This window comes from Ochlerotatus camptorhynchus, unplaced genomic scaffold (genome assembly GCF_037179485.1).
Source record: "Ochlerotatus camptorhynchus isolate MF236.1 unplaced genomic scaffold, CSIRO-AGI_Acam_v1.1 ptg000220l, whole genome shotgun sequence".
In the NCBI taxonomy this organism is placed as follows: Eukaryota; Metazoa; Arthropoda; class Insecta; order Diptera; family Culicidae; genus Ochlerotatus; species Ochlerotatus camptorhynchus.
Genome location: NW_027040710.1, coordinates 1,373,892 through 1,396,352, shown reverse-complemented (window position 1 = coordinate 1,396,352; position 22,461 = coordinate 1,373,892). Strand labels below are relative to the sequence as shown.

Here is a 22,461-nt window from a genome sequence, read left to right as displayed (position 1 = left end):
TTTCAGTTTAAAGTCTTTCACTTAGCGAACGTTGAGTGTAATCAAATGTTTTGAGAATTTAGACCAACAGCTTAATTTATTTGTTAACCTCTTAATTTTTAAATAAATAGTGAGCATCCCCGCTCACGGCACACTCCGTTTTGTTGGCTGTTCGTCGAGCGATTGTTTTTGCCCGAGTCTTTGCTGCTCTCTCAGTTCGCTGTCATTGGTGAAGCAGTGTGGTTGTGATTCTCGCAGGGACTCCGTCCATACCCATACAGCATACAGTGTAGTCCCATTCTTCTCCATCATCCATTCCATCATTCTGTCCGGTGTTGTGCTCGAGTGTAGACACACTACTTTCTCACTCTCCTCCGCCGTGTGGTGCTAGCTCGCAGTGGGATCATATTTTTGTCCGGTGCATTACAAAGTTCAGACCCCCTAGCTGATAGCTAGTGTCTAGCTCAAAAATAATCCTAACCGACCGAAAGTGATAAACAACAGTGGTGGTGATAACACTTTCGCAAGTGGATAGATAATACCCGTGTGCCGTGGCAACCCGGCAGCCTCCGGAGAAGGTGGTGTGGTGAGTTGTATCGCTCTGCATCGAGCGTGATTCCTAGAAGATTCTTTCCCGCGGCGCGATCGTTCAGCTTAAAACCGGGCGTATATGTGTGATCAGGCTAAACCTCGGAAGAAAAAGGAAAAGTTCCAGTACAACAAATCGATTATGGCTGCTACCAGCGTTGTGGTCCTGGATCGTGGCAACAATACTACCTGCACCATCAATTTGCATGGTAAGTGAACACGGGAGGAGAGGTGGTTGAACGTTGAAATTTAGGCGTTGTACTGGCGAGTCTACTAATGCTCTCGTGAACCCCTTTTTTTCTGTTTTTGCTGCCAGCCACACCAAATTGGCCCAGACATTAGAGAGAAAGAGACTGAGCCGACTGAGGGGGCAGGCGGGAAAGCTTCAATAGTGGTTACGGGCAGAAATGTAAATGGACCATGAGTTATTTTTTTTATGTGGATAATCGTAATTACTGTTCGAAGCAGGTGGCCAGGATAGTCGAAAAGTTTTAAGAAAGATTGCTCAAAATTCATAATCGACTGATTGTGATTGTTCTATCAATTATACTCTACCAATACAGCGTGATACAGCGGAGAACTTCCAGTTCAACATAAGGTCATTGCCATTAAGTTCTTGAACCAGTATGCTGCAAATACTTGGCTATTGTGTTATTGTTTACACTTTCATTCTTTGAACATAATAATTCTGGAGTAGCACCATAAATTCTGTAACTTGAATTGTTTTTTAGGGTTCTGAATCATGAGTACTTTTTTGAACATAGACAAAGTTTTGAAACCCTGAAACTAATAAAATCAGACTTGGAGGAATTTTCAAGAATCATGAACGAAAATAAATATCCAAGATCCCAGATAAAAAAAAAAATAAAGGCCTTGGAAGAGTGTCTCAGCGCATTGACCCTAATCAATGAATTTGGTGAGAATTTCAAAGGAACTTAAGTTCAACTCTCATATTGACAATGTCGTCAAGAAACTTGCCAAAAAGTATGGAATTCTATGTCGATTTAAAACGATTTAACTATTGCCAGTAAAATACAGCTATACAAATCAATCATCCCTCCTCATCTGGACTTTTGCCCTGCCATTTTGATTCTGACCAATGAAACACAAATATCGAGATTACAGCGATTGCAGAATAAAATAATGCGTTTAATTTTGCGATGTAATAGAAGTGAACTTTGATTCTGGACGTATTAAAATGGTTGTCGGTGAAACAAATAATTGTATATTTGACTATGGTGTTCATTTTTAAAGTAGTTAACGGTTTGCTGCCTCGATATTTGTCGGATCGAATTGAAAGAGGAAGTGCTTTGTGGATGAAATAAGAACACCACATTTCTTGACCTGTGCCTCTCAAAATTTATTACATTTTAAAGGAATAAATGTTTTCAATTCGATGCCTAGACACATTATACGTGCAACTACACTTACAGAATTTAAAAGACATTGTATTTCAAACGTTAATGCTGTCTTTTGAACAGTTATCTAGTGAATTTATTATTATTATGAATTGACAAATTATGTATCTTGAAAGATTATTTTGTATGGATAGCTGTCATAATGACTTTTTTTAATAGGTAAATATTTTAGCACTGTGAAAACTATTTTGTTCGCCACGATGGTGATGATGGATTGTTAATATTTGATTTAATAGTAGTAGTTATAAACAAAGTAATTTTAAGGTTATTACAGATATAGAATAGTGAATTTATTATTTGATAAACAACAATAAATGGACCACAACGGTGCCGGTGGTGTAGTGGTAAGCGTGATTACCTCTCACCCCAGCAGGCCTGGGTTCAATCCCAGTCGGCGCCGCTGGGATGTTCTGAGGCATAACATCTCTGATCACGCCTTCCTTCGGATGGGAAGTAAAGCCGTTGGTCCCCGGTTCATGAGTTGATGGGTTGAGAGGTAGGGTCCAGGTGTGGGAGCTGCCTTCCTGGCACGTCGGTAGCATTGGTGCTCAGCACGGAAAACAAGATCGACGGAAAAAACAAACCAAAGAAAAAAAATGGACCATTGAAGCTTATTTGGAAGAGGCCTTGAATTAGTAGTAAGTTTTCTGGCAGAATGTAGGGGGTTCGTGACGTTGCTGAAACTTAGGACAGCATCAAATTGCGGGGTTGCTAGTGTATAAGAATGCTTTGTTGATTATTCATAAACACTTGATCGCTGGGAATGCTTGTGAATATTTGAGGTGGACAAAAGGGGAACAATGAGATGTCAGCTTCTTCACATTTATATCGCTGTGAAGCAATTTAAATGTGTTGACGGAATTTATATATATATATTAATGTAACCAGTTCGTTTTTGTTTGGTTAGGGGCTGTTCATTAACTACATAGACAGTTTTTTTTTGGGATTCTTGACCCCCCCCTCCCACTACGTAGACAATTTCCAACCCCCCCCCCCCCTTAACTGTCTACGTAGTTTTTGAACAGACCCTTATCTGGTTAAGACGTTATACTTGATTATCTTAAAGATATATCGTCTAGCTCAAACCTAAGGTTAAGTTTATCATGATTTCAACAAAATTCAGAGGAGAATTCCAAAGGAAGAATTATTATGAATAGTTTACGTGAAATATAAGGATTCCTTTCTTAGTTTGCTCTGTTGAACTCCAGATGAAACGTATGAAGAATTCCAAGGAGGTTCTGAGTATAATCTCAAGGGAATCCTGAGTAGGATTCAAAGGAAATGTTCAACATAATTCTAAGGATTATTCTAAAGAGAAATCCAAAAGGGTTCTAAGGGATTTGTAGTATAATTACAAGGGAAGAAGAACAATCCGAAGGTAATTTTGGAAAGAATTCAATGGCGAATTCTAAGAAGTATTCCAAAGGTGTTTAAGCTAAGTTTCAAGGAATTTTCCAACAAAGTTTTGAGGTAAATTTCAAAGTAATACTTAGGAGGAGTACACGACTTTAGGCATACGGACGTTAGGCATAATCTACCCTAAGAATTCCAGAAGGATGATAATGGGGACCGTCTATTGATTGCTGACTTCGGTGACAATAATGAAAGAACCTTAATTTTTGGAACTCATGAAAACTTACGACGGAAAAGTATTGGGTTACAGATGGTACGTTTGCCACAGTTCCTTGTTTGTTTCGGTAACTCGTCACTGTTCATGGAAGTATCGCTTCCTCACATCAGCAGACGGTTCCGCTAGTTTTCATTCTGATGACAACAAAAACAGAATCGTTGTATAGAAAAGTATGGCAGGAAATCCTGGAAGCAGCCGGTATGTTTTTTTGTTATTGAATGAAAAACCACAGAATTCACCATTCTTCATTGCATGGGCTGTTTTTTGAGGCAAACCTTTTCTTCTTTGACAATTACAATATGTGTGTAAGAATATATTTCAACAAATGTGTGATTTTTTTTTTATGTCTAGATGCAATTGATTTCAACATATAGTTCAAAACTATGCTGAGTTTTCATTGCCAGATTACTTAACCGCTATCGCTACTAATCTTGGATCTAAGTAAATATGTAGCTACGTCACTTATGATATGATAAATAATGGATTCCAAACTGTGCTTATTAAATAAACTATGTTTGTTTAACTTGTATCATTTTTTGTTTAACGCTTAGCCTAATTTAAGCATTGTTTTTAATGCTCGAAACAGGTTTCTATAGTTGCACAGCAGCAAAGTATTTTATGCCTAACGTCCATTATGCCTAACGTATATTATGCCTAACGTCCATTATACCTAATGTCCGTATGCCTAACGTATTTATGCCTACGGAACTGCTCTTAGAGAATTATGAGTGGAATTTAAAGGGTATTTCAAAAATAATTCCACGAGAACTTCAGGAGAAATCTTTGTGTATTCCTAGGTAATACAGCGAACCTAATTAATAAATTTAAGAGAACTGTTGACTGAATCAAAGAGCCTTCTATGTAGAAATAATTTCTATAGTATCATGGAGTAAATTCTAAGGGAATACCAGAGAGAGTTCTAAGGCGAACTCTGAGGAAATTTTGAGTTGATTCTAATGAAATTATTGAAAAAATCCTAAAGAAATGATGCGAAGAACTTCAAGAGTATCAAGATAATTCATACATAGAATTTTTGTCGAGATCACAGAAAAAAAGATTTAAAAAAATCGAAAATATGAGGCTTTAAAATGTTGTATTTGCTACTTCATGCTTAGAGAAGCTCTCTTGAATCTGGATTTAGATAAATCAAATCTTCGAGATTAGGGTAGTTTGTTTTTTATTTTTTTTATTCTTAGCTTATAAAATGTGATTCTTCAGACCAATGGAAAAAATTTCCAAGATGCTGGCCTATAAGAAGCTTTCAAGATTCATAACTTATAGAATTATTTGAATAGCATACTTGTAAACATAAAAAAAGGTTCCATTGATTAACTGAAAATGTTGCGTTGAAGTCCTGGAAAACTCAGGGAATTTTATTTAACATGATGAGTAGACACCCTGTTCACGGTCTGCGCGTAGAAGAAAATGTACACCCTGAACTCTTCATGGCTCTCGTTCATGGGTTCCTACTTGTTTGAGGCAATTATGCGATTATAGCTAAAATACTAGCTTTAATTAATTTATTTTTAGATGAATTGTCTAGATATTCCTAAAGGTGTTAAAATGTTTGTTCGTCCTCTGTTATTTTTTTAAAAATCTAACATAAAAAGAAAAAGTCACTTTGTTCACCAAATTGTCACTAAAGACACTATTTATAGAAATGTTATCCTTTATGTCACTTTTTTACGACCAATGTTGGTTCGGAAAAACTCAAAAACTCAAATCTCAGGAGTTTATGCGCCTATGAGTTTTGCCTTGCAAAATTCAACGTCGCAAAAATCACCGATGAGTTTTCAGGTTCAAAAATTCATTGCTTTATATTTTGACGTTACTCATTGTTATTATTATTGTTTGTGCAGCAGGGGTGGAAAACTAACACAACATGCATAGGCATGATATCAATTAACGTTTGAGTGGTTTTTATGAGTTTAAAGCTGGAATGATTTTTCGGCGTTTTGAGTGTGAGTGCGTGAACATGCATGAGAATCTCAAGCGTGAATTTTGTTTGCCGCATTCACACGTGAGTTTATTCTCGCAGGGAGGTTCAATGAATGAGATTTGAGAATGATTTTCCGAACACTGGTTGTGAGTAAAGAATTTGCCTTTAAAAATCACATCAAATCACAGCATGATTAGAAAATGTGTGTGAGAAAGAATAATTTAAAAGCAGCGTGTAAATTATGACTTGCAAAGTTGTGAACAGACGGGAACGTTAACATTTTATTTTAAAATGTCTGATCTAGACATTCAAAGTCGTCATCTTCAATTTTTTTTTTCTATATAATAATAATTCATTTTTTTTCCTTGCCTGTCATCTTGAAATTTTCATAGATTTATCACAAATTTTCTGAGGTTTTTAAAAACAAATCTACACTCATATCTTGGCTTTTTTACTTTGAAATCTTGAAAGTTTTCAAAGCCTAAGTGGTCTAAAGTGGTATAGAAACATTTTCAAGTTCAAGTATTTTTTTCCAAGACCAGAAATTTGAAGAAACCCGGTTGATTTAGTATTTGTTCAAACATCAAGAAAAAAATCAAGTCGCAGCATCTTGAGTTCCTTTCGTAGGCCATTAAATTGCATTGTATTTTTTATCCGCACTTGTAATCCGTAATGATAAAATTTACATGTCCAAATATTAAAAAAAAAACATGCCCAAGATCATAAAATGTTTTCTATGTTTAAAGAGCACTTAATTTTATCTTGAACTGTGGACTTACATTACATTCAAGATCAGGCCTTCAAAATATCTATCATTATTTCAGGTACCTAGCACAATTTTCTAAATTTGTTTGTCTTATAGATCTCGAATTTTAAGTTATTCAGAGGATTAGGTTATATATCTCTAAAATTAAACTCGGAATCTTACATTTTTCTTTCATTATAAGTTCTAGACGCATGTACATTTTTCTATGACCGTGATCTTTCCACTCTTGGAACATTCTCCTCGTTCCAGAATTATGAGATTTCTCCTAAGACTGCAATCTAGAAAAGTTGTCTAGCTCCAAGAGTTATGATTTTTTTTTCCTATGTTTGATGTGTTGCAGAAGTTTTAATATCCTAGATCTTTAAAATGAATTTACTTGAAATTTTTCTAACCCCATACACTTCGAAAAAGTTGTGTAAATTTCTGTTACTATGATGCACATAAATGGAGCGTCATACATCATTCAAGTTCACATTTTAGATCGTGTGCAGTTATGATACATTTCATGAAATAATCCAAACATTGTATGCAACCATCCGTATTTGTAAGCAACAATTCTAACAAGTTGCTAGTTTACGTGAAAAGGGAGTTTACATGCATGAATGCTTGAATGCATGGATGTTAACATTACCAGTAAAATACCGATTTTTTTTTCTGTGCAAGATTTTGTGTTTTTTTTTTTTTTTCTTCTACATATGCCAGCAACACTGACTGGGTGTATCCTATGGCTTCCCTTCCCTACTTACATAATTCCTAAATTCCCGATACATTTATGAGGGGTCGTAGAGTTCTCTGCATCTCTCTTAAGTAAATGTTGGACTAACATACCTTTCCTATCCCTACCAGTTGTAAGGACGTGGCCAGGACAATCCTTAACTGTTGGAGCAGGATATTTCTTTATATGGGAGATAGCATTAATTTCCTACTTACTATCTGTCCAGTTACAGATATCCGTCTTGCTCTTAATAGTTTTGAATTCGTACCACCTACGATATTGTGCAACTTGTTCGATGCTAATGCTTATGCTAAAGACTTTGATTTTTTTCTTTGTGCCTCAATTTTTAAACATAATCACCAAATTTGCAATCTGAATATCAACTTGGTAAATACATTGTTTTTTTTTTTTATAAAATTGAGGTAGAAATGAGTGCCGAGTAAGAAAATGGAGGAAACAATCGGACCGTGCTCTTTATTATTCAATTACAGTGTCCGTTCGATTTTGGCAACAAGCCTGAACATTGAATGTTGCTAAAATCTAACAGCGCCAAAATCAAACGGGTAATATTTTTTATTGTTTTTTGACGTAAGACTACGTCTGTGATTTCTATACGGGGGTACACTTTGAGAAAACCGAAAATGTAACATGTAACAAAATTATGAAAGATTTTGAACATTAATAACTCAACTGGCCCTGGACCAATTTCAATAATATTATCCCCAATCGATCAGAAATATTTCTACGCATCAATAGCAATGCTTTCGACTGATGATTTTCAACAAAAAACTATTGAAAAGTGGTTATTTCAAGCGTTGTCCAATGTACAAATAAAAAGTGATAATTTTATCACTATTTTCAAGAAATATACATTCTTCCCAAACCCAGTCGTCATAATGGAGTACCACTTGGTTGCACATCATTCTGCTTTAACCTGAAAAGAGATAAAAGAGCGCTGCTGTCTAGTCTTTCGCTTCGGACGGTGTGGTGAGCAGGCAGCAGAAGCAGCAACAGCAGCAGTAGGAAGGTGGTGGCAGGTTAGGTAGTCCACTCTTCTACCCAGGAGTGGGGCAATGACTGGTCGTGGCAAAGGAAACACAAGGTTTGCTGAAGGTGTTCCTGGAAAATGTGATCCGTGATGCTGTCACCTACTCTGAGCACACCAAGCCCTATTTGAAAAAAAAAATTACTACAATTTTGGTGCGCCTGCAATTCAAAACAGGAAAGAGTTAAGATAATAGGTGATCGGTCAATTAAAAGAACTAACTATTCACATTTGTTCCGTCCGCTAGCGGTCCTACGTCAAGCTTCCGTTCGTGACCCTAGGCACAGACTCTTCTAATTTTTTTTTTAACTTTCTCTCTAACTGTGACAATTTCAGAGATTTATTGGTTAACCCAAAAACAATATTATATTGGAGGCAAAATCTGTCGAACGATACACTTTACTTCATCATTCTTAAAATCTCGATCATTGGTGGTCAACACGAAATGGCTTTTCTCGCGGGACTACCAGGAAATTTGAAAATACGTTTTATCCTGTGACCAGATCACTTTATTAAAATGCTTTTTTTAACTTTTTGTTATACGATACATAACGAGTTTTGGCTTCCCTTCCGGCAACCAGATTGTTTTTTAAATTTTCCATCGGAAGCTACTTTTGATATCTCTTGGTAATTTCTCAAATTTTTCCCGAAAACTTCTTTCAACTCAGAGTTGGTTGGAAATGCTATTTAACATTTTTCAACTACTTTTGTTTAGTTTTCAATTGCATCCAAAAATTTCCTTTATAATTGCTCCCATATTTTTTTCTGGATTCCCCTGAAAATATTTTCCGTTGGGTGGATTTGCTTATTTTAGTTATTTATTCTTAGTACTTTTTTTAAAAAAAAAAACAGGGAAATCGAATAAAATTCCCAAGGATCATGAAACATAACTTTTGATAAATGTTTCAAAAATGGTTTCTTAACTAATGGTTGACTGCCAATCTGGTTGCTCTATGCATTTTGGACATGTTGTGAATATTCTAATGGGAATGAAAAAATGGTTTTTATTTTATTTTATTCAATATAGGGCAGAGCGCTACTTCGTCGCAATCGTCCATTTCCGTTTTATCGAGCAGAAAACATCAGTATAATCAATGATTTCACCGTGCACAAATCAGTAATACGTTTGTACCGATGCGTTAGTTCACAATCTACAACACAAAGCCTATTAGAGCGTATATTGTGTATATATTGTGCTTAGTAGGACTGAAATTAGATCAAAAACCCTAGTCCCCTTTTAGCTCGATACACTTATTCCAGCGATTTTCCAACTTCATGATTTCGTCCGAAAAGTAATTTTCCGGATGGTCTGCAAAATACTCCTCCGCGACGTCGATGATTTCCTCACGTGAGCTGAATGTTTTATTGATGAATCATCTTTTGAGGTTTGGGAAGAGATAATAGTATGAGGGAGCCAAATCGGGTGAATACGGTGGATGCGGAAGCGATTGGAGTCGTAAGTCATTGATCCGTGGTTACGATGCTCTTGTGCGCCAGCGCATTGTCGCTTCATGTGAGGCCGTTTTGCAGCGATTTCTGCCTTCAATCGCTCCAATAATGCACAGTAATACTCGCTGTTGATGGTTTTTCCTTTTTCGAGGTAGTCCACGAAGAGTATGCCATGACAATCCCAGAAAACCGACGCCATAACCTTTCCGACCCATGGAGCCTCCCTCGGCCGCTTCAAAGCCCTAGTGCCGGCTTCAGTTCATTGCCGGGCACTCATTCTGTTCTCTGGGGTGTAATAGTGGATCCAGGTTTCATCAAAAGTTACCAATCGACGCCAAAAGTGTGACCGATTCCGCATCAGCAGGTTCAAACACTCTTTCGAAGTCCTCTCGCGTTCGTGATTTTGGTCAAGAGTGAGCTTGCGTGGCACCCAGCGGCAGGATAACTTTTACATATGCAGAATCTCGCCCAAAATATGGCGTCTTCGTCAGTACTAAGCAAATACTAGCTCGCGCACCTTCACTTTCCGGTCAGCTAACACCATTTCTTGTATTTTTTGACATTGTCCTGTGTAACAGCATCGGAGGGCCTGGCGATGCGGACTTGATCGGTAGTGGAGTTGCGGCCACCACGAAACTCTCGAAACCAATATATGACGGTGTAATCTGACGGAGCATTAGCCCCACAATATTTATCCAACTTTTCTTTTGTTTCCTTCGCCGTTTTGCCTCTCATAAAATAATGTTTTATTGAAGAACGAAAATCGTTTTTATCCATACTCAACATCATGCCAAACACGTCAACACCAATCAGCTGTCAACACAAAACTAAAGACAGTATCGTACTGAAATTTGGCATGTCTGCTTAAATATGAACGGACTACAAGGCAACATAACCTTTTTTGTAGTAAATAGTAGCGCATTTTGGCGGTCAAGGAGGTTACTTTTCACCCCACCTAGTAAATCGAATTTACGTTCTATGACATCAATAATAATTTTTTTAGTAAAAACAGTGCAATAAGTAAGAATTGAAAACCGTGTCAAAAACGAATGAAATTTTCCGCCAAACTGTATTATTAAGCGAACTCCTAGTGAATTTGGAAAGTATTTTTAAGGAATTTAAGATAATTCTGAAAAGAATTTCATGAGATTAGTGATGAGATCTTCCGGTGAATTCTATGACAGTTTTGACTATAAAGTAAATTTCCAAGGTAGTTACGATCATAAAATGATGATAGTTCTAAAAAAGCTGCATGGTTGTTGTGAGGAGAAGTCTACTAAAATTGTAAGGAGAATTCCGAAGCAAAATCCATTGATAACTTCAAAGGAACTCTCAATTAAAATGACAATTCCTAGACAATTCTGACACGATCGCCAAAGGAATTCTGAAGTGACATCCGTGAGAATTATGATACAAATTCTAAGTGATTTTTAACGAGAATATAAAGGAACTTCTTGGAGAATTTCAGGGGAAATGCTGAAGAGAGTTTTAGGAAAATTTGAAAATAATCTCTGGGAAGGAGGAAGGAATTTAAAAGAATCTGTAGAAGGTTTCAAAAATGTTATGAATTTACAGCAAATTGTGGAATAATACTTAGAGAATCCTGAGGAGAGTTGAGTTCCAATGGAGTTTACAGGATAAGTCTGAACAGAATTCCAAGGAATGTTTTTCTTGAGAAGTTTTCCAAAAATCACACTCGACACGGTTATAAATCAATAAGTAACAATGAAGGGGACATGTTTTCAAGATTCAGAGAAAAATAAAAACAATCGAGATGCAGAACTTTAAATAAAGTTAAAGTTTGCTATATTTAAAAAATCAAATTTCATTTGAACTGATCTCATCAGTTTGGAATGCGGTGTCATTTTAATTGATTTCAAAGGACGTAGCAAACCATCGCTCTGACGCTGAAAACAAGATGGTTATACTCGCTATTTCAAAACTACCCAAATTTGGGTAGAATCCACCCAGATCGGTCAAAACTGAACCTACCCAAAAATGGGTAAACATACATTTACCCAAATCTAGGTAAACGTACCTGCGACAGAAACTGGGTAACTGTTACTCAGATGTTGACATTTGATAACAGGGTAAACTTTACCCATTTTTATAGAAATTAGTTGATATGACTGCAGCAGTAGCTCTATCAAACATAACCTCACCCGGCTATCTCCTCTAGCCTGTTATTGATTGTTGAGTTCGTATTGTCGTAAAAATATATAACTACGGAATACGACATTGAAATACCCAGAAAACTGTACCTGAAATTTGATTTTAAATGAGTTCTATAAATTAGAAACAACAACAATGAAGTAATGAAATTGGGTTGTTAGCGAAATGCTTAAATACAACAGCAAAAAAAGGTTATCTTCCATTTAATTCCACTTAATTAATTTCGGTATCCATGACAGATACGTATTTCGACTACAATGTGTAGTCTTCATCAGTGTCATTCCCACTAAAGAACTTATCAAAATCTAACCCCTTAAGTACTCATCCCTAGGTAAAAAGTCAAGATCACAGGTATATTTAAGCATTCCGCTAACAACCCAATTTCATTACTTCATTATGATGGCTACCAAGCCTTTGGGATTTTCCTTATTATAGAGTTGTATAGATTTTTCTCCTTTAGTTTACTTAAATCTTTCGTTTTTATTAGTTAGGTAGGTTCCGAAAACAGTTCCGTATATTTATTTTTTTAGCATCAGATTTATATATTTTGAGCATTCAAACTTTCACTGGCAGCGCAACAATCTCCCTTTTATATCTGCGGCATTTTTTACTCTGGGAAAATTTCGATTACAACAATTTACCCAGAATCTGGGTAGATTCTACTCATCATAACAAAACCCAGTTTACCCAGATTTTGACAACTCCTTACTGGATACAAGAATGGGTGCCATCTACCCAGCCACTGGGTAGATTCAGAATAGCGTGTAGGGGAAATGGCCTAATGTTGGCCTATGGATCTAAGATTGGGCCCATCGCTAGAAATCGGCTTTTTATCAATTTTATCTAGATGAATGACGCATTGGGACTGCATTAATGAATATTTTTGGTCGCTTTTGAAAACTTAGTCGATTGCTGAATTTATGTATGAGCCCAAGTTAGGAGCATTTAGGCCGACATTACATCCATTTCCCCTAGTTGAACAAATATTTTTCTGCGATCATTTTCATAAAGCAATATTGTTGGTAAAAAATTTAAATGAAATGCCCTTAGGTAGTTTTATTTTGACAAGAAAGCTTCAAATTTTCCGAGGAAATTAAATCCGGTTTCGAAAATCACTTATCTATAAAGAGAATGGGATAGTTTAGTGTAGCTATATTACAAAATAACAGAGGTACATTGAAAAGTACCTCTAGATCCGTAAAGGGGCTGTTTATATACCACGCACAGTGGCATAACGATACCAGGTATGCAGCCTACAGATTTGCAGTCTTCGACAAAGTTCCTATTCCTGCCGCATAGGTGCCGGTCGAATCTATCTTTTGAATTGAAGGTCCTACATTAGGGTGGGACTTATTTTTAAAAATCGTTCTGGCACATGTTTTCCCATGTGGAATATGATTGTTGGGTAGAGATGAACCAGCCTAAGGCTGAAAGTCTCGTTAATAAAGGAAAAAAAAAAAATTATTGTTGGGACTAATTATGTAACATATCAAAAAATTGAGCTTTCTTCGTTAACATTTAGAGGTGGTGCAAGGGGTCTAAGTCCAAAATGTCGAAGCTTTTTCAGATAAAACTTATGCTTCTATAAATAAACATGCGATTTTGTGATCCGCAGGGCGAAAATTTTGTCCATTTTACGATACTTGAGATACATGGCAGAGCGGTGTTTACACATATGGACTGATGCTTACCTTCGTTTAAAAGATAGATTTGAGCACCACCTATGCGGTAGGAATACAAACTAAACAGAAAATACCAAAAGTTGACAATTAATAAACTGAGCAACTTTGTCGAGGAATGCAAATCTGTAGAATGCCGTGGGTATGCTAGAGCTTTAGGAAACGCTACCAGGTTCACTAGCCCAACTATACACCGTGGACGGGTTTTTGAGAGAGCTCTAAAGTACATTAATAATCTTTAATGGTACACAATGCAACAGGGGTTTTTTTTTTTTCAACTCGATTTGTATTCTGTCGATCTTGTTTTCCGTGCTGAGCACCAATGCTACCGACGCCAGGGAGGCAGCTCCCACACCTGGACCCTACCTATCGACCAATCAACTCATGAATCGGGGAATGCAACGGTGTTGATACACCCTGAAATACACATCAACTTCAGATTATGCGTATTTAGTCCCTTTTGATGACGTGTCTTCTTCACTTGAATTTTATAAAACTTTTTGCTCAATGTTGCTATCTAATTAACCGTTTCTCGATAATTCCTTTCATCGATTTTCCGTGGAAAGTTCACCGTGTTGCCCGGTCAACTCAAAACTCTCGCTGGCGGTGAATTGGAAAGAGGAAATGAACGCGGAAAAACCGCGTTCCTCTCCCAGAAAATAAAAATTCGCCATCGAGAGATGATTTTTTTCCCTCATTCTCCGGGACCGGACGAGCTGCTGCTGCTGCTGCTGGCTGCAATTCCAACGCCGAGTGGCACACAGACGAGCAGCATTTTTTTATATTTACATACAACCCCACAGTTTTGCCTGTACCTATATCGCCTAAAAAAAATCGGCAAAAAAAAGAACAGACGTCGACGCAACAACACCACTCTAGCAGCAGGCGATGATGACGATGAGTACTGCGATGCTACTACTAGCTGGCTGGTTGGCTGGTACGTGGTCAGAGGACACACAGAACCAGCCAGCGCCATCAAGTTGAGCTAGTCTGTCGATGTACAAAACTCTAACTGTTATATTCCGTTTTTCATGCCAGGTTTTTTTTTTGCGATAGAGCGTGTGGTATACGTTTTTTTCGCGTTCAAAAAACTCACATGTGTATTTGCACCACTTGAGTACGAGCAAGGAACGAATGGTGGCACGCGGCAATATAGTAACGACGACGAACATCGAACGGTATACACTCTTGAGCAGAAGTTATCCAGCATAGGTCTTCAGGTACGATAATGGGTTAGTGTTTGGAACGAACGCAATCACGAAACTTATGACGTAAAATTAATTTTCATTAGAGCCCATTTTAGAACTGCTGTTGTGTGAAATACAAGCGATGCCACTGTGTTACTTAAATTTGGCAAAATTTGCTGCGTCAATTGATTCAGCATTCCTGGATCAAACCAAAATTACTGTTCATATGTTAACGCCATAACAGTTTCGGGTTAACCAGGGCCTAGCTCGAATTTCTGTCGACTTACTTGCTGTCTTTGTTAAGACTGTTCTGCTGGATTACAATCTGGTACTTGCTTGCAAATTTAGTTTTCACCACTTTCCTAGTGCGTGACCGACCCAAATTCGAATTCCAGTTGATGGTCGATGGAGCTCAGCATTGGAGATCCAGTTGTGAGGCTATCATGTACCAATTACACTTCGCATCAGTGCTGATAAAAATCATTTCTTCTACACTCAACTTAGTTGAAAAAGAAGACAACCTTAACAGATAGACCAACTATCGAAGTCAACATTTGTTTTTGTCCATTCGCGACTGGATCTTCATTATCACCTGTGTTGTTGTCAATATTAATATTCGTCTTCATCTTGGATTTTGAGGATCAAATACAAAATAATTATTTTCATTTTACACAAATATAGCGCTATAGAACGTGTTGTGTTGATTTTTACACTCAGATCGATGGAAAATTATTGCCTCATGCTGAATTGATGGTAATCTTGAGGTTTTAGGCTCTGGGGTCGACAATATTCAAAATAATCATTTTGCCCGAAATGAATTTGATATTTACTTTTGAGGAATATTTGGTTGGATAATCAAGCACTGGTGATTATCAACAAACACGTATTCGTTGATGTACAATGGACTCGTTTGTTCATTTCACTTGAGACAGCAAAGATTGTCAAAACAAACGCAATTCATCGAAACTGGGTTGAAGCGCTACTCCTTGCGTGTGATGGTAAACGATAAAAACAGACTTCACATGCATTGGTTATAACTTGATGTACCAGGTTATAAAGTCAACTGGTGGCAAGTCTTCCAGAAGAAGCTAGAAACCCGATAAATTGTCGGGAATTTTGGAGAATTAACCAAGAACATACTTTCAAACTCTTCATTTACTATTTATTTATAATTCATTAGCACAATATTTGGAAAATTATAAAACTTACCATTACTAGCCACCAGCCAAGCGCTTGACTGAGTTCAATTCTAGGCGAATGCGAACACTTTTTCCATGCCACTTTCATAAATGTATCATTGGACGCGTATTAAAACATTCGGTCAGGTGAATATGAGCGTATTTGTGAATGCGAGATCCATCCTGATCGGAAGTCATAATTGAATCCTTCGCCGGAGGTAGTTCTCTGTGGGTGCCCTTTTAGCTGTCGTTTTCTTAACACCCCGAACAAAATGCTTCCGGTAAAATATGTAACGGCAAACTTGAAATGTTTGAAAAATCATAGCTCAGTCATTAATTGACGAATTTCAAATCTATTGGCGCTATTTGAAACTTCATACTTATAAGATTTATTCAGTATCAATCTATATAATCTATTGATAAATTGATGAGCAATGATTTTTCAAACTTTGCCAGTTTTCCGTTACAAATTTTACCGTAGGCATCGTGTTCGGAGTGTTGATGATGTTTAAATTTGCGTGACCTGCGTCGATGATACCAACACACGATCAAGGTGCTCTTGACGGTCGTAATGGTTTGAAGTGCTATGAAGGGTGACCGTTTTTGCTTACTAAGCAGAATATCGTAAATTCAATCCCAGGCTCTCTCAGATCCCATTTGAATAGCTTAAGCTGGATTTGAATGATCGTCGTTCTTAGTGATTGCTTTTGATGTAAGGAGCCTGGTGGCCTAGTCATGACCGTTTTTGCGTGTGGGGGGAGAATATCGTGGAATTGGGGGGACTCGGAGGCCTTATGGCGATCGTTTATTATTTAATTTTATTCGATTTTTAGATTTTGCTTCCTGAGCAGAAGATCGTGGGTTCAATCCCAGGCCCTTTTTACATTACAGATAGGATGGTAGGGTCGCATTATTTGCTTATCGTGCTTTGAAAGATCCCATAACTTTCCAAAGTGAGTCCAGATTATATTTACCCTTCTCACTCTACCGTGACAGCTGTGGAGATGCACAAGTGCACTCGGTTTCTATTAACAACGGATGCTTACTTACCTTACCAATCAGGCTAAGGCCTTGTTGTCCTCTGTTGTCCGAAGAAGTCGTCTTCTCTCAACTCGATCCATGACCACACTTCGCCAGCCTCGTAGTCTGCGAAGGGTCCGCAGGTCTCCTTCTACTTGGTTGATCCACCTTGGCCGCTGCGCGCCTTTTCTTTTTATTCCTGTTGGGCCGCTTTCTAGATACATTTTCACTGGGTCGTCGTGCGGCATTCGTGCCCAGCCCACCGTAGTCGCCCAATTTTTGCAATGTGGACGATGGATGGTTCTCCCAGCAGCTGGTACAATTCGTGGTTCATTCGCCTCCTTCACGTTCCGTCATCCATCTGCACTCCACCGTAGATGGTACGCAACACCTTCTGTTCGAAAATACCAAGGGCGCGTTGGTCCTCCACGAGCATAGTCCAGGTCTCGTGGCCGTAGAGGACCACCGGTCTAATCAGCGTCTTGTAGACAGTCAACTTCGGGTGGCGGCGAACTTTATTCGACCGGAGCGTCCTCCGGAGTCCAAAGTAGACACGATTCCCTGCTATAATGCGTCTTTGAATTTCTCTTCTGGTATCATTTTCGGCTGTCACCAGTGAGCCCAAATACACAAACTCATCGACCACCTCGATTTCGTCACCGTCAATCTGAACTCGAGGTCTTCTCTAGAACCTCTTCCTCGCCTCTACCTCGCCATCGTCGCAAAGTTCCGTGCCATGATGTCAATGTCATCGGCGAAGAAAAGAAGCTGGATAGACTTCCTGAAGATCGTGCCACTCGTGTCTATCCCAGCTCTTCTGATCACACCTTCTAACGCGATACTCGGACAACACACATCACTCGATCCATCGTCGCCTTGACCAATCGCGTCAGTTTATCCGGAAATCCGTACTCGTGCATAACGGATGCCCTACTAACAAATTCTTTCCTTACCCGACATCCAGCGCCAATATTGATCTTGAAAGTACTGATTCACCGGAGTTTCCATGCTGAGAATCGATTGCTTAAGCATAAGCCCCATTCATTTGGTTCTATGTGCTGGATCAGGTATCGCTCGGAGTAGCAACTACGACCTGTACCGTTGTCATCAATACTCATGCTCATGATTACAATTTTTTAGTTAAAATAAAATGTTATAGTATGATTTTTTTGAAGCTTAAACATTTTGTACAGCTGGACCTTAGTTTTGAAGACCTTGAGATCTTCTACGAGCCTGATTGTGTTTACTAAGTTGAAAGTGACACGAAACTTGTAAAGTAATGCACAAGGTTTAATCTTACAAATTTATTCAACATCAAAATTTGAAAAATGCTCCAGCTCGACCAGATTTTCACTAATTTTGATGAAACAAGTTTTGGGTTGGACGGTTTTTTTTTGTCGTTGTTCCATAATTTGGCCAAAAACCCGTTTTGTATAACCATATCATATAATAAACATTCTGAAATATCTAATCATTCCGAATGTACTTATGACTCTAAATATTGTAAATGCTGAATGCTATTGAATAATGAATATGAATATTTAAGTTGATTGTGGTCACTACCTAGATATCTGACATCGGTTCCGGTAGAGCCGATAGAGCCGGTAGAGTCACTTCCAGTTTCTTATGTAAACGTGTCGTTCGACCTATCAAACTTCAGGATTGTTCATACAAAAGCAGTTCCGGTAGGGCCTTAATAGTGACGGTTCCGAAATATCCGGGTGTGGTCTAGTCCATTCATTGAACCTTGGAATGATGCCAAAACACTGCTGTTTGAAAATTCATGAAGTATGAAAGGTTGAACTGCACGATCATATAGTAAAGAGAAAGAGTCTCCAAACAGGCCCATCCGAAACTACTTCCTAGGTATCTGGTCTAGTCCATCCATCGGGCCTTGACATAATGTCGAAACACTTGGTTATTAAAAATCATGAAGTTTGATAGGAGAGAAAATGAAAGCGTCTCCATTAGGATTTTACAGGAATCGGCTCTGAGGTATTCGGATGTGGTCTAGTCCATTAATTCAAGCTTTGCATAGTTCAATTTAGTTTTTTTTTCTGAAAATTATGAACTTTCGTAGGCACAGTTAGATCTTGATGCATCTCAGTTATGGCACAGTTAGACCTTGATGCATCTCAGGGAACTGAAAGTATGTCCATTGGGGCCCCATCGGAACCGTTATCCGGTCAACCATTGTGGCTTGGAATGATGCCAAAACAAAGCTATACGAAAATTCGAGAAGTTTGATAAGTCAAAGGGCACTTTTACATTAGAAACCTGAAGTGGCTCCATTAAGGTCCTACCGGAATCGGCTCTGAGATTTCCGGATGTGTTCTGATTGAAGTCCTACCGAAAACGACCGCGGGTGTCTAGGTGCCTTCCCTAGTAGCACGCTATGAGTCAATTTTTGTGATGACATGGGTAAATTCCAGTTGTCTCATGGACTAATCTTGAAGATCTATGGATTGAGGGGCCTTAAGAGTTAGTCAAGCGATATTATTTTCCAACTTCATAAGCTTAATGATTAAACTTCAAAGTTCTAATGGGTTAACTTCGAATGAGTTATTGATTATAATTACTAACCATGTAAGCCATACGACCATGCGAGCAGAGCCGTACTCAGGATTTCTGTATAGATGGTGAACTCTCAGTTTTGTGCCCCTCCTCGGGGCACGATGCCCTGATCACATTCACATAGGTGCATTAAGAAAATAATTTCTTGTAAAATATCCATAAAAAAGTGCTTAACGGTTCGATGTATCATCCAAACAATTTGTGGAATAGTTATACCATTTGAGTGATCGCTCTAAGGGTATCGACGAGATGTATTCACATGTTCAGATTTATTAAACAGAAGTTCAGGGACCTTCTTAGAAGTCAAGAGCAGCTGGTAAAAGTTAAGAGATTAACATTTTATTTGTCAGTAGTTCGTAGAAGCTCGGAGAACTTCTTGAAAGTAAAAGTAACGTTGTAGAATTTTAAGGAACTTCATAGATCTTCAAGAAACATCGTTGAACTTTCGAAAACTTCGCAGACATTGGGGGTTATTCCAAGAGTCGAAGTGACTTTTGTCACTAGTGACGTGAGAAAAGTCACGTTGTGGTGACGTGACTCTCTGTGCAAATCAAATGGAGAGTCTCGTCACTACGACGTGACTTTTCTCACTTCACTAGTGACAAAAGTCACTTCGACTCTCGAAATAACCCCCATTCATTGAACTGTGTAGAAGGTCAGGAAACTTTTAAGAAGTACATAACATTTTGTAGAAATTAAGCTAACTTTGTACAAGCTCAGCAAATTTTGTAGAAGTTCAGTGACTTCATAGAACTTCTGAAAAAATTTTATAACTTCAGAAAAGTTTTTAGAACTTCAGCATGTTTTGTATAAGTTCAGAGAACTTTGTAGAATATCTTAAAACATTGCTGAAAATAAGCGAACTTTAGATAAATTTAACGAATATCGCAGAGATTCGAGAAATTTCGTTGATGTTCGGGGTTTTTTTCTTTAACTACATTTGATTTTTGAAATTTCAGGGACTTTTTAGATATTCAGAGGACATTAAATAAATTCGGTAAATTTAACATAAATTTTGAAAATTAGAGTGCTTTGTAAAAATTTTGACGAAATTTAGAGTGTTTTGTAAAAAATCTGGATAAGTATATATGACTGGGAATCCTATACAGGTTTAAGAAACTTTGAAGTTATGGGATCTATGGTTTATTTTAAGAAACTTCATAAAAGTTTTTTCTTCACTATAAAAGTTCAGCTGACTTCTTAAAACATAAAATAACTTATTAAGATTTCTTAAGACTTAAACTGGATCAGTTAATTCCGTAGAAATTTAGGAAACTTTGTTTATCTTCATGGAATTTCGCTGAAAATCAACGAAATTTTTAAGAGTTCCGCAAAATTTTCATAGGAATTCCTGAAACTTTATAGAAGTTAAGCGAATTACGTAACAATTGGAAGAACTTCGTAAAACTTTATAGAAATTAAGAGATTTTGTTTCAATTTCAAGAAGCTTCGTAGGAGTTCAGTCAAAAATGGAGAAGTTCAGTAAACTTCGTAGAGTAGCGAGAATATTGTAGAAATTTAGCTTACTTCCAAGAACTTCAGGATTTGATTTAGACATTTTGGAAACGTAGTTTCGCCCAGATGTTTAGGAAAATTCGTAGAAAAGATTCAAGGTCTGTCCTGATATTTAGAAAAGGTCATGGATTTTCTGAAATCTTGGTAAAATTTAAAGAGCATGGAAAAAGTAAGAGGTTGTATCCAAAACACTACCGTAGATTTGACGTAACATTACGTGCTTGGTATCAATATTCGGCGACTGTGTTAGGGAAACCCCTTTTCCCACAACAGAAACGCCTGGTTTTCTAATGACAAAATCACGCATTTTCTGACCGACCGGTCACCACCACAGACGGTGATTGAATAAGCACCGTTCGGCGAGACCGGGTGGAATTCGAGTTTTAAATCTGTGTTAGGGAAAGCGCTTTTTGCAGGCAATCGGTGATAATTTTGATCACCATTGCAACAGTTGGACATTTGTGAAATTTTAAATAGTGACCTATTGAAAATTGATAAAGTGTTCATTTTAGCAGATTGGTAGAAAACTTTCCAATCGATTGGCTTGTTTAGAATTAAAATACATTCGTTATTGACAGAGTTATAAGTGCACAAAATCTGCCTACTTTTCGTAGCGCGGTCGATCTTGTTTTTTTTTTTAAGTTGCACCCCCAATACATGGTCGAAAGACGTAATACTACGTAAAAAAAGTATTATGGATCTTGGAAGCAGTTGATGAAACTTCGTAGAAGTAGATTTTTTTTTTCAAAAAGTAAAGATTACGGAACTTAGTACTTGTTCAAAGAACAATAGAGAAATGTTTCCGCCCCTCAAGAATTTCGCCACCTGTTGTGTACGGTTTTGAATGCGAGACGTTATGGGTCAGCTATAAGCGAGGTGTTATGGGTCAGCTATAAGATTAAGTTGGGTCAACTTTAATGAGATCAATTTCAGAGACTGTCAATTCCATATGCGTTGAGATCAAAGAGCTTAGAAGTCAATTTCAGTATCCTACGGCTTATGACATCAACTGTAGGGCCATTAGACTGAACACCGTTAGGCCGAATGGGTCAATAGGCCGTATTTTTAAAAGTAAACGGTGGAACTTAAAGTATTCTTTGCAACAATTTTCAACATTCTGGAGCTTCGAAAATGTTCCAAGATCTTTGTCTGAGAAGGGACAACATGACAGGCAAAAATCCAGAAAATGATGGTCAAATATTGTAAAAGTACCGGCGAAAACATGTGAAGATGAAGCCTCGATATCCATGAAGATTTCTTCCAAATACACCTGACAAACAAAATCTGAAAATCGTACATTTAAAAAATGTATTCTTTGGAAACATTCTTCATAATTGTGTGTCTTTGAAAAATTTAAACAATTTTATTCTAAGGTAACCAAACTTTTTGCTAGTACCCTTTCTCAAGATTGTTTACCAGATTAAAATAGCCAAAATTTCTGCCGCCGGGATCTTGGATAGAGAATATACTCACGCCTTTGGCATCTACTCTACCTTAAATCTTATATGAAGATAATAAAGTATCGCTTTGGGTGCAAAATTAAACAGAGTTGACACTTAAAAAATGTCACTCACACACTATTATAAATCATGCGGATATTTACGTAA

The 22,461-nt window shown here is 37.6% G+C and overlaps 1 protein-coding gene across 1 annotated transcript in view; it reads left to right on the top strand.

Annotated features, from left to right (window-relative positions):
• The first annotated feature begins 212 nt into the window (after window positions 1-212).
• The window catches only part of LOC135703738 (uncharacterized), a 173,465-nt gene continuing 151,216 nt past the window's right edge, over window positions 213-22,461 (top strand). The window contains exon 1 of the mRNA XM_065225052.1: window positions 213-776. Coding sequence (XP_065081124.1) covers window positions 650-776 — 127 coding nt within the window. The 5' untranslated portion in view covers window positions 213-649. The remainder of the gene's footprint in view (window positions 777-22,461) is intronic.